The sequence below is a fragment of the Alexandromys fortis genome, unplaced genomic scaffold (genome assembly GCF_014885135.2).
Source record: "Alexandromys fortis isolate MF-2015 unplaced genomic scaffold, M_Fortis_MF-2015_v1.1 scaffold_1, whole genome shotgun sequence".
Lineage (NCBI taxonomy): Eukaryota > Metazoa > Chordata > Mammalia > Rodentia > Cricetidae > Alexandromys > Alexandromys fortis.
Window position 1 is genome coordinate 36,244,347 of NW_026067927.1, and position 12,542 is coordinate 36,256,888.

At 46.8% G+C, this 12,542-nt stretch overlaps 1 protein-coding gene across 1 annotated transcript in view; it reads right to left on the reverse strand.

Annotated features, from left to right (window-relative positions):
* The window catches only part of Trpc7 (transient receptor potential cation channel subfamily C member 7), a 113,084-nt gene that overhangs the window by 29,074 nt on the left and 71,468 nt on the right, over positions 1-12,542 (reverse strand). Inside the window, exons 8-9 of the mRNA XM_050143767.1 lie at positions 12,012-12,228; positions 2,884-3,117 (exon numbers count right to left, since the gene is read on the reverse strand). Coding sequence (XP_049999724.1) covers positions 2,884-3,117; positions 12,012-12,228 — 451 coding nt within the window. The remainder of the gene's footprint in view (positions 1-2,883; positions 3,118-12,011; positions 12,229-12,542) is intronic.

Here is a 12,542-nt window from a genome sequence, read left to right on the forward strand (position 1 = left end):
AAAAAAAAAAAAAAAAAAAAAAAAAAAAAAAAAGGGGTATCCAACCATGCAAGGAGTTCTCAAAAGATGAAACATAAATGACTGAGAAACACTTAAAAAAATGATCAACATCCTTAGTCACTAGGGAAATGCAAATCAAAGCGACCTTGAGATTTCATCTTATACTTGTCAGAATAGCCAAGATCAATAAAATGAATGATAGCTCACTGCTGACAAGGATGTGGGGCAAGAGGAACACTCCTCCATTGCTGGAGGGAGTGCCAACTTGTACAGCCACTATGGAAATCAATGTGGTGGTTCCTCAGAAAACTGAGGACTGATCTCCCTTAAGATCCAGCTATACCACTCTTGGGCATATACCCAAAGGATGCTCCACCCAATCACAGAGACACTTGCTCAACCATAATCATTGCTGCTCTATTTATAGTAGCCAGAAATCGGAAACAGCCTAGCTGTCCCTCAACAGATGAACAGATAATGAAAACGTGATAGATTTACACAGGGGAGTATTACTCAGCTGTTAAAAGAACATAATAATGAAATTTGCAAATAAATGGAAGGGGCTAGAAAAAAAATTATCCTGAGTGGGGTAACCTAGGTTCAAAAAGAAACATATAGTATGCATTCTCTTATATGGAGATGTTAGTTGTTAAGCCTTTGATAGAGACTGTGGCAGCATGCACAGGGCCTGTATAGGGCCAAGGCAGGTGGAGTCCCAGTGCTGAGAGGGGAACTAGATCGGAGCCCCCCACACCCACCTCCATGTAACACAGACGTTATCTTCTACTGACAAAGGAAAGGTCAGTTTTTTTCCCCCAGTGGAATCTCACTGGCTATACAAACTACATTTAAGGGCAGGCGCCATGCCCAGCAGTAAATGATCAACACAAAACAAACTCAATGCTCAATGATATTTTTGAAGATGTTTTGTCTCATAACACTTTGGTCTCTCTTTTTTAATCATATGGGTCTTTTGTTTATAGTTTCTGATTATATGTTTTTATGAATGTGTGTGTGTGTCTGTCTGCATGGCTATGTGTTTTTTCTGCTTTTTCTTTGTTTCTTTTTTCCTGTTTGTTTTATTCTAGTTTGATTGTTTATTTTTTATTTGGCTGTTTTCTAGAGAGAGAGAGAGAGAGAGAGAGAGAGAATGAACCACTGGGGTGGTGGGGAGAATCTGGGAGGAGATGAGAGAGGGAAAGAGAATCAGGATTAGAAAAAACTATTTTCAATGAAACAAAACAAAAAAAGCCATTAAGTATGTCTACAGCTGCCTGTATAAGATTAGCACAAGTGCAAGCCAGTCAGCATTCTAGCATGTGAGGGAGAGCCCATCTTCTTTACAGACGTGACTCCCAGTAGGCTGACCATGCTCCTCCTGTGGATGCCCACCCACCCTGGAGTATATAGGCTGCACAAACTGGAGCTGATTTTTTTTAAAAGCAAAGGACACAGACTTGGGGGGAGGTAGAGATAAGTCAGGGATGAGTTAGGGGACAGGCTTGGGGGGAGGTAGGGGTAAGTCAGGAAGAGTTAGGGGATAGGCGTGGGGTGACTATGATCAAAATGTATTGTGAAAATTCTCAAAGAATTAACAAAATATTTTAAAAATTGACTGTGGAGGTTGCCTACGTTCTTTCTAAAGAAATACATTTCTAAAGAATAATACGAAAATAGCAATGATGTACAGGACCTTTGAGTACCACCTTGCTCCTTTCCAAGATATAAACCTGCAAATTTCTGGGTACCTCGCAAGTGAGGCTCTACAGTTACAGTAAAAACATTTTAGTTCCATTATGCAACTTTGTGACCTACAGTTTGACCTTAGCAGCTGTAATGCCATCCCACACACTGCAGGGGCCAGCCTGTGGCCTTGTTGGTGATCATTAGCAACCCTTCCGAATGCAGCTTCAGAAGCTGCCAAAATTGTGTGTGCATACCACATGTGCACGTGTGTGCACGTGCAAGGAGCTATTGTAGAGAAAAGCAACTCTTTTGAAAATCTTACACCACATCTTACACGTGGATGCCTGATATTTTGTCTCTTCATTCTCTCTTAAAGCCCAAACTCAAAAATTATGTCACAATCTCTTTTTTAAAAAGTAACTATTAGTATACAAATTATATACAATAATATCGTGCTGATATTTTATACATCTATGATATGCACTTTGATCATGTTTATCTGTCACCCTCTTTTGTCCTCCTGCCACGACTGCTGATCCCCCTCTTCCAAACTCGTCCCTCTTCTACTTTTATGCTTTTTGGGGGGTGGGTGATCCAACGAGCTTAGTTAGGGTTACTTAGAAAAATCTCTTCCAAATAAACTCCAACTCTCATGCACACTGGCTCCTTCTGAAATTATTTTCTGCAGGGCCCTCAGGAACCCTGGCGTCAGCAGAGGGGAGCTCTCCGTAGCCCTCCTCAGGCTTCTTGGAGACAGCAGTCTTAGCTGTGCCCCCGACTCACATGAAACCCGGTTCAAACCCTTAGGATCAATGTATTAATGTCTCTTTTAAGAGCCGATCTCACCATGAGAAAGAATGCCGAAATAAAATAGGGCATACTTTTGTGCAGAATACAGGATCCAGGATGGGCAGAAAAATTTCAGTATATATTCCCCACGTCAGGGGGAGAAAAAAAAGGATTCTTCGAAAACAAAACCCTAAACCTACAGAAATGCTCCCAGAACCTCTCCCAAACAAACCCATCCTTCCACAGGCAGAAGCCCATTTCTAAGTCACAAATATGTCCACATTCTGTAAGCGCTGTAGCCATAGAGAGTTTGGGGCACCCGTGGGCTCCAAATCCCAGGTCCTGGAACCACCCAAACCGACTGGCACGCTCCCATCTCAGACCCAACACGAGGCCCCTGGAACTCACCGTAGGTGAAGTAGGCCACTTCCGGCGGAAGCGAGACATTGTGCAGCGTCACATCTTGCACGTACTGGTCCACGTACAGCTGGGCCTCGCTGGCCTTGAGGAAGGCCATGAACCTGGCGGTGAAGGAAGCCACAAAGATGGACAGCATGCCGAAATCCAGTAGGTTCCACAGGTGCAGCACGTACTCCCGCGGCCCCTCCTCCCAGATTTCCTTGCATTCCGACCAGATCATTCCTGTGGGAGAAAGTCAGGCCCATCTTCAGTTTCCCTGGCAGGCGCCCAGGGAACTAGGTAGTAACGCACATGTCAGCTGTGTAGGGGGAGCTAGAGACAGGCAGATGGAAACCGCCTTCAAAGACAGAGAAGACACGCTCCTGTCCCTGACCTTCATGGATAAACGGCCTCTGAAAGTGAGGAGAGGGTCCCCATCCACGGTCAGACTTTGAAGGCCGTGTATGGGAGGGAAGGCTGCCGGAAGCCACACTTCAATATGGAGTCGTTATAGATCAGGTCCCCAGTGGTTCTGCCCTGGACACTTGCGTGTGCTCCTCCCTTGCTTCTCCCCAGATGGCAGGACAAGCCCACTGACAGCTGCTCATATTACAAAACAGGCCTGTCTGAGGATTCAGTTGCCGAAACCTCCTGGAGTCAAGAGATGATGCTGGCAGTGGACGATGGTGGTGGGAACTGACTGCCCTCAGTCCCCAGCGACTCTGCCCAGGGACTGTTTGGATCAGCATCCGGCGGCGAAAAAGGCCCATCAAATAAAAGGAACTGAAATATTTTTCCAAGGCAAAAAGCAGTCTAGAGCAGCTGTCTATAGACGAATCCTGCCTTGTTTGTTGAAGACTGCACTGGAGCCCCCACCGTGAGAAATGGCCCCACCCCTGCAGGTCTGTTTACAAGGCTTCTCACAGCCCCTGATTGTGTTTCTCTTAACAAAGCCATGCCTCAGCTCACCCTATGAAACTGTGGGCAGCAATTCAGCGTGTCGTAAGTTTCTTAGCACAGAAACATACGTTTATCTTATTTAAAAGTGTTAACTAGAAAACCCATTACAGGCTGGGGAAGATGTGGATTTGATTGTTTTTATTTTCTCTTCCCCAAGATTAAAATTAAATGTCATAGTGGAATATGACATTATCCTCTATGGCATGGCAGGTTACTGCTTGGGAGTCAGCAAACGCTAGGCTCAAGTTTTCGCCTGACAGTGGGACATTGGATAAGTCCCTTGATTTTGAGTATGTTTTGGAGGAACTTCAAACACTAAAAGCTCTATGAATCCGAAATGCAAATTATTTTCATCAGGCCCTGAAAATTACTCCATGGTCAACTGTCCTTGTCAGCCTTCCTAGATTTAAATATTAATTGCGTAGGTTAATTTAAGTCATTCCAGAGCCATAAGTAAAAGTAACGTGGGGAGGGTTTGAGTAGCAGGAATTGCCTAATGCAAACAGAAGTGTGTGAAATTAAGTACTTCAGTGAGGGAAATTGGGCCTCCTGCTTCCAAGATGCTGGGGTAGTGTATGGTGTTGTGTAGTAGCTGAGCCCAGGTCTTTTGCCCCAGCGTGTCAATCAGAGAAATGTTTAGAGCTCAGGGGCCCAAGGGGTAAAGGATGCTCAGTACTTGAGACCCCTCCAGGCAAAGTTCCCATTACTTGGGAATGCCTGGAGCTCAGAGAACAAGGTCACCGATAATTAAGAAAGGTGCCTGGCAGAGAAGGAAGCTGGAGCTCACCAGGACGCCTCCAGGGAATCTGCACTACAGCTTCAGGGTAATGCCTGCAGTCTACGGAGAGGGGCTGGCAGAGGGAGGAAAGGCACTCACTCCCAGTCTGGCCTCCATGGCACTCAGCAGGGCTTCCCTTTCAGAGTGGCCTGAGATAGAAACAGGTGCATTTCTTAAATAGTCAGAGGTCCGCTTCTGCTGTTGTATGCCAGGGTTTCACATTTACCCTTTTCCTGAAGTCAGTTTCTGACCACTGGGCCAGGACGGGTACTCCAAGAACTCACTGGAAGGAAATACACCCGGAAGCTCTCTACCCGCCCCTGCTAGCCAATGCTGTCTCCATGTTAGGGGTTCATTTGCTTGGCAGGCAGAAAGATGATACTAATAATTTCCTAAGAATTTATCTGTGTCTCTTTATCCCCCTTTATTCTGGTTACAGCAGCCAGCAGTTGTTGAGCTCCTTCTAGTTGCCCAGCCCTGGGCTAAGCATTTTACAGATACCAATTGACTTTTCAAAATACGCTGATTGACAGCAACTATAATTATCCTTACTTTCAAGATGAAACTCATGTATAAAGTTGGCAAGTCAGTTGTCCAAAGGCAATCAAGCAGTCCAGACTCCTTTCTGTCTGCTCTGCCACCTCTGCCATGCCCTGCACTAGGCACAAGGTTAGGCTGTGTAGTCAGAAGTCATCCATTGACCAGATGTGGAGGTTCAGGCACCAATCTAAGGCTAAACCCGTCGAGATAATGATAGCTTTGCTGTAGATACCCATCTGCCACGGCAGTACAGCTGCTGTCCTAAAAATTATACAGGGGCCAACTTCTGGAGGCACAGGGCTAAGAGGGTCAACATTGCAGAGCGGGACCAAGTGGAGTGCCTGTGTGCTGTGTCTTTGTAGACGCCGTGGAAGTGTATATCCGTGGAAGGGTGGATCTGTGGAAGGGTGGATCTGTGAAAGGGTGGATCCGTGGAAGGGTGGATCCGTGGAAGAGAGGCTTCTGGGCTAAGGAAAAAGAAATTAGCTAGGCGAGGGGAGGGAGTGCAGTGGCCTTGAGATGTGGGAGAACAGGTCACTCTAGTAACTTAGGTTCAAGGGTGAGGAGAGTTTTTTGTAACCTAATAGACTCTCCCCAGGCCGTGCTGAGAACTGGGGTTCACCCCAAGCCCATGGGCAGTCTCTAAACACCATGAGCAGGGTAGTAATGTGCGTTGACTTGCTAGAAGAAACTTCAGTCATCTGGGGTATCATGTTCGGACTTCCTGGCTAAATATCCAAAGGCGCCATTGAAAGAGTGAATTCATATATAAGAACCAGGATGGAATTATGGAAACGGGATTGTATGCTTGCCCTCTTGACTAAACATGGAGGTATGATTAGGAGCTCAGGCTCAGATGTGCCCTCAGAGTTTAGAACCCTGGTGGGCGGAGGGGAGGGAGCAGGTGTGAGAACCTAAAGCCAATGAGGGGAGAGCAAAGAGGGGATGAGGCTGGACGGCCAGGGCAGTTTCCTGACTGCAGTCCCAATCCCGCCCCTCTTTGCTGCATTTACATGTATTTGGCAGCTGTCTTGACATTTGTATCATCCATCAATGGAGTTTTCGGCACTGCTCACAAGTGTGGAAAAAAATGGTACCATAGCTGAGAGGTGGCTCAGCAGGTAGGAATAGTTGGTGCCACCCAACAGCCGCAGTTCCATCTCCAGAACCTGCAGGGTGGAAGGAGAGAAATGACTCTTGCAAGCTGCCTCTGACCTTCACACCTGTGCATGCCTGCCTGCCTTCACACCTGTGCATGCCTGTCGGCCTTCACACCTGTGCATGCCTGTCGGCCTTCACACCTGTGCATGCCTGCCTGCCTTCACACCTGTGCATGCCTGCCTGCCTTCACACGTGTGCATGCCTGTCAGCCTTCACACGTGTGCATGCCTGCCTTGCCAGGAAAGAGTGGATTAATAACTCATGAAAAAAGACAACTAATGGCGGGCTTTTCAGAGACTAGGGAGAGAAAGTCTCCCACAGAAAGATTCCTAGATGGGGAACCCGGATTCAGAGAGTCTTTCTGGTCTTTGTGGCTCTCTAGGACTTCATAGTTCTCTGAGGGCATCTTTAGAGACACGTTCTTTAATTGACTCTCTTCCAAGCTCTCCAGAAGCCCAGAGCCGCTGCTTTGATGTGAAGCCAGACAGCTGTTGGGTGTCCTCCAGGCTGCTCCATGGTCTGCTCCCTGAAGGCAGTCATCCAGCGGGGCTGGAGACGGCAGGGCTGTGCCGTGTGACCATTGAAGGAAATCACGGAGGAAGCCAGATCCCTGCCCCCTCATGGAGAGGATGAGTCAGCTGTATGTGGGGTGGCTTCAGGAACGCTGAGTCAGGCAGGAGAGGACGGAGACCACATTGTCTGGTCAGTCTTGGTGCTAGGGAGAAGGAGAAGGGACTGGGGGACGAAGAGGACTCAGATTTCTGAGCATGTTGATTATAAAGGCCTCATTTGAAGAAGACCTTTGGGAGTCTGGGGGCCTGAATCGGTGGCAGACTGCTTGCCTAATATGCGAGACTGTCATCCATCCCTGGATCCTTCTCACAGAAAGACCTGGACAGAGCTAGAACGGTGCAGATCCCCGCAGAAAGAAGAGCCGGGGAAAGGGCTCAGAGGCAGAAACAGACAAGGAGAACAGAGGGGCTGACGTAGTGAGTGGGAGGAAGATGGTGGAGAGAGAGGGGTTGGGGATTGGAGGCCATGGTAGGCTGTTGTGACCGCACTAGCTGCCACTGTGAAGGAGATGGAAAGAAGGTCTGAGGCAGAGTGACGAGACATGATCAGGGTTAAATAGGTCCCTATCACTTCTGTGTTGAGGCACGGAAAGGGAAGGGCAGAAGCAGGGGGCCTGGACAAGACCTTTCACTTCTCAGTGGCTAAGACCTCCACATCTGAAGGGAACAGGCTGGGCTTGTTCAAGACCCTAGGTTTTTGTCACTGTTTGAGCTGTGTCTGGTGAGGAGGGAGCGATGACTTGTGTCGTGTAGCCAGCATGCCCAGCCTTCTACACATCTGGAGTACAACAGACCAGAGATTTGGGCATCTCTGTTGGCAGTCAGTAAAAGGCGTTCTTAGCCGTGTGGGAGCAGAAGTCCAAGGCCCTCAGCAGGGATAATGCTACTTCATACTCTCCTATATTTGAGCAGAGACAGGCTTGGACGCTGAATCTCAAGGCATGTCAGCGCAAAGAGCCTTCTGTAGATGATGGTCAGATCTTTCAAAGTCATTACTTTTGCAACAATTAAAGAGCTCCAGAAGGTATTTAGAGCAAGATCACACTAGTAATACTCATTGTTGTTTCCCTGATATCTGGCTGCCTAATGCATGAGAAAATGCTTAACATTTAATGGACTTGCTGAGAAAAAGTGGTGGCTAGAAAATGCCAGGCAAGACCACCAGTGCCTCCAGCACCATATCAGCCACACCGTGTGCTCAGCCAAGACCACCAGCACCTCCAGCAGTGTATCAGCCACACCGTGCGCTCTGCCCAGTCAACACCATCAGCACCTCCAGCACCGTATCAGCCACACCGTGTGCTCTGTGCCCAGTCAACACCATCAGCGCCTCCAGCACCGTATCAGCCACACCGTGTACTCTGTGCCCTCAGCTGGACCTGGGCTCCTGGACATGGACACTAGATCATACTTCCTGCCACCTCCTCAGGAGCTTTGCTTCCAGATACCCCAACCTCAGGATGCAGCATCCCGCGATCTATCAGCAACACTTCCTGGCTCACTACTCTCTGCATTTCCTTTTCTTCCCAGTGTTGACACTGCTGTGGCCTCTGGCTTGATCTTTAGTTTATCTGTCCACTTTCACAATCAGAGTGATACCATAATTTGCTTAAATATACTGCCGTGCTCAATTTGTTTCCAGCCCCCAGCTTCTCCAGAGTTCAGATGGACATACCCATTTAGTACTTGACATCTTCTCTTCAGTCTGATATACTCTAGTTTCTCTCCAGATGGTGTAAGTCTTTGCCCTTTGAAGAAAATCTGTAGTGTATATCTCAAAGTGGAGTCTGCATCCCCTCCGCCCCACCATGCTCCACCCTAGTCTTTCCCATTCTACTGAATGACTTTCTTTGATACCATTTTGCAAGCTATAACAGTAGAAATTGTTCCCGATGGTTCTCCTTTTCTTACCTCTCACAGGTAATTCAGCAGTAAATATTGATTTTACCTTCAAAGCGTGACCTGTTCTCACTAACCATCTGATGGCCAACTCCTATAGGGGCTTTGTAACTGGCACCCTGTTCTGCTCTTGTCCCACAACCACCCATTCTTAACACAGCACTCTTGGGAGAACTGAAGCTTTAGAATGTCACCTCTGTTAAAAGCTGAACAGGCTCCACCCCCATTGCCGTTGCCTCTCTTCTCCCTGGAATCCTTGTTTGGAACTTATCCAGTTTGCTGATTTCTTGGCTTTAGGCCACTCCACCCCTTCTGTCCCAGATGCTTTCAGCCTCCCACAGCGAGAGCAGGGAGCTCTCAGGCTGCTCAGCTCTTCCGTGGAATCTGAAGACCTGAAGGGAGAGAGGAGTCTACTTGCCTCCCTCTTAAAGAACACTGATGGTGGATTAGATGTAGGGAGATGTAAAGGAATTATTTCCTTTTGTTCTCTCATCCTGAGTCTCTCTCTGTCTCTCGCCAGCTGTCTCCCTACTCCCCTTTCTCCCTCTTCCCTTTTCTCCCTCTGTAGCTCATGATGGCTTCAGATTGGTGAGTCTCCTGCCTCAGCCTCCAGAGATACAAAGATTACAAGTATGCACTCCCATGCCTGGCCTCTTTAGCTTTGACCAAGGTTTCTGGTTCTCTTTTAGAGGATGTGTCTTGGTTTCTTCTGTTCCCAGAAGTTGAGTAAAATGAAGAATCGTTTGCAGACATCAGAAAGAGGCAGCACAGGCGTGTGGCCCCTGGGGAAAGGGAAGCCACTGAGAAGGCCTGCTTTCTTTCTGGGAGCCCATGCCCCCTATGCAGTGCTCTGGAGGGAGTTGAGAGTGTAGGCACAGGGACAGGGAGGGGCTGAAGAGGCAGAGGCAATCAGATGTCACCTGGCAGAGCTCCAGAAGGAAGGGTACTCAGCAAGCCCCAAAGCAAACCTGACTCTGGCTGTTTAAGTAGAGTCTGTGGCTGAGTTCCAATCATGAACATATGGGCTGGAATTCCACACCCAATAGCCAGAGCTGACATGGGTGGGGAGAATGAGCTGTAACCACTGAGAACTGAAAGGCCTTGCTGACACTTGAAGCTTCCAGTAAGGACCACAGAAGTGAGTCTCTTCAGCCATAAATAAATAGTCTTATGGTAAAGTTCCTGCACCACACACATAGGACACCTGAAGAATGACCCAAGCTGATAGGCAATAGCTTAAGCCCCATCCGCATAAAAGCTCTCTAGAAGGAAGACCATGCAGTTGACGATGGCCTGTCCCTGCCAAAGCTCAGGTTGAGGCTCGGTGCCCAGGGTGCCAGAGTTGGGAGTTTAGGCACAGCAGGGGGTGTTGGGCATGGGCGTGAGTTAATGTCTTCCTCCTGTATTTGTTTAAAAGAAGAGATCTTGTACTCACTGCAGTCTGGGGTACAGGTAGGAAAATGGGGTGAGTACAGAACTTGCACTGTAAACACATTTTTACTCAAACTGTAGAATGTTCCTTTACATTTTGTGAATTTATGTCTCTGTGATTGGTTTAATGAAGCCAACTGGCCAATAGCTGGACAGGATAAGGTTTGAAGGAGAGACAAACAGAATGCTGGGAAGAAGGGCAGAGTCAGAAGGGGTAGTGAGCAGACACAGAGAGGCATGCTGTGCTGAGAAAAGTTACCAAATCACATGACAAGTTGTAGCTAAAATTATGGACTAATTGAAAATGTAAGAGTTAGCTAGTAATAAGCCTAAGCTACTGGCCGAGCATTTATAATTAATATTAATCCTCTGTGGTTACTTGGGAGAGGCTTATGGGACAGAAACTTGTGCCTACAATAAACTCAGTGTGTAAATATCTATAAGTACCTACTGTTAAAATGTTTGACTTTTTTTAAACCCAGGATATCCAATGGAGACCTGGACTAGATTCTGAACTGTAAAAGGTCATAACCTAACCCATACCAGGCTTCAGTGTCTCTTTTCAGAGTTAGGGTCAATGACTCCACGATGAAGCCACAGGCTTGTCAGTTGGTCACATGACCCTGAGAAGCATGGCATGCTGTTCTGACTGCCCTAAGTCAAAACATCCTCCTTTGTGGTTCATGTAGGGTCCATGCTTCCAGTTGATCTCAGCTTGGGCACCCATTATGCTCTCTGGAAATTCCACTCTTGTGACCTTTTTGGGCTACATGTTAGTACAGACCATGTGTTGTAGAACTTTTACATATCTGTTCATGATTTTGCTGTTTGATGGCGTAAACACTTTGATCCTGAATATTTTTTTAAAAGGTTTAATTATTTTATTATGTATACAGTGTTCTGCCTGCATGTATGCCTGCAGGCCACAAGAGGGCACCAGATCTTACTATAGATTGTTGTGAGCCATCATGTGGTTGCTGGGAATTGAACCCAGGTCTGGAAGAGCAGCCAGTGCTCTTAACCACTGAGCCATCTCTCCAGCCCTGAATACTTTTTTGACTTTATACTTACAAACATGGTGACAATTATACAAATATTAAACTTTCCCACCAAAGCAAAATCTGGGTGAATGCTGTTGAACCAATTTAATTAATAGATCAACTCTTGCTACTACATAAATTTATTTCAATTATCTTTAAACTTTCACTTTACTAGAAATAGCCCCATTAAATTGGAATCTTTGCAATATGAAGCTTTCCATTTATTAAAGTTTTGCTTATTATATTATTGATAATAGCTTCAGCAAATTTTCAATATTTTTCCTTGAGACATTTCCCCTCCTATTATCTATCTGCAGGTTTTAGTGTTAGAAATTAAATTAACAGCAATTTTCTACATTCAAATTAGCCATTTATTGTCAAGACAAACCTTGACAGCATAAAATATCACCACAGATAGGAATCTTACAACCTTTTTAGCGCACTAATTTAAACAAATAACGCATGCTACTCTCTGTATTGATTAGGCTATTTTTTTCATAATGGCATAAGCTAGTGTCTTCTGGGAAGAGGGAACCTTCATTTCCCAGGCAAAAGCCACCTTATAATCACAATCAGTACACTGTATGGAAGAGTACCTAGTGGGTACCCCCCAAACATTTCCTTTCAAAATTGGGGTTTCTGTGCCTCTTGTACAGCTCTTGACTTTTGCGTTGGCTGGTGCATCAGCCAAGAGTGTGCGCAGCAGAAGGGGGGTCTAGAAGGTGTTGTCAGTCAGGAGCGAAAGAGGTGGCTTACCTAAGACCCACTTCATGATGAGCATCTCCGTCCAGGAGAACTGCGTGGTTTTCACTCTGAAGATCTGTTTGGGGTAGTCTGTGAAGGTCTCATTGGGCAGGGTCTTAACCCCCTCAAAGCGGTCAGATGCGTTCACGACCAACAGTCCCAGGAAGATGGTAAATGACACGGCGTGGGCTACAAACTTCATGAAGGGGCTCCTCAGGGTTCGTCCTAGCTGGAGACAGAGTGTGCACAGTACAGGTCAGGTGGGCCCGGTTCTCTGTGACACATCGCTATACTGCACAAAACCACACATTGGGCAGAAGCCAGAAGGGACACAGGCATTGTCTCATGTACTTACACATGAGTGCCTGTTTAACTAGATCTAAGTTCTACTGACTTCCAAGGTTTTTTTTTTCTTCCTATTTATAGGTCTTGGGGAGGGGCCAAGGGAGTAGAGCACACAGACACATAATCAAGTTATGTCTGTTGGCCTAGGTCCCCTCAGCCTCATGGGTGTGATTTTACACGCTTCAAACCTGAGAAAAC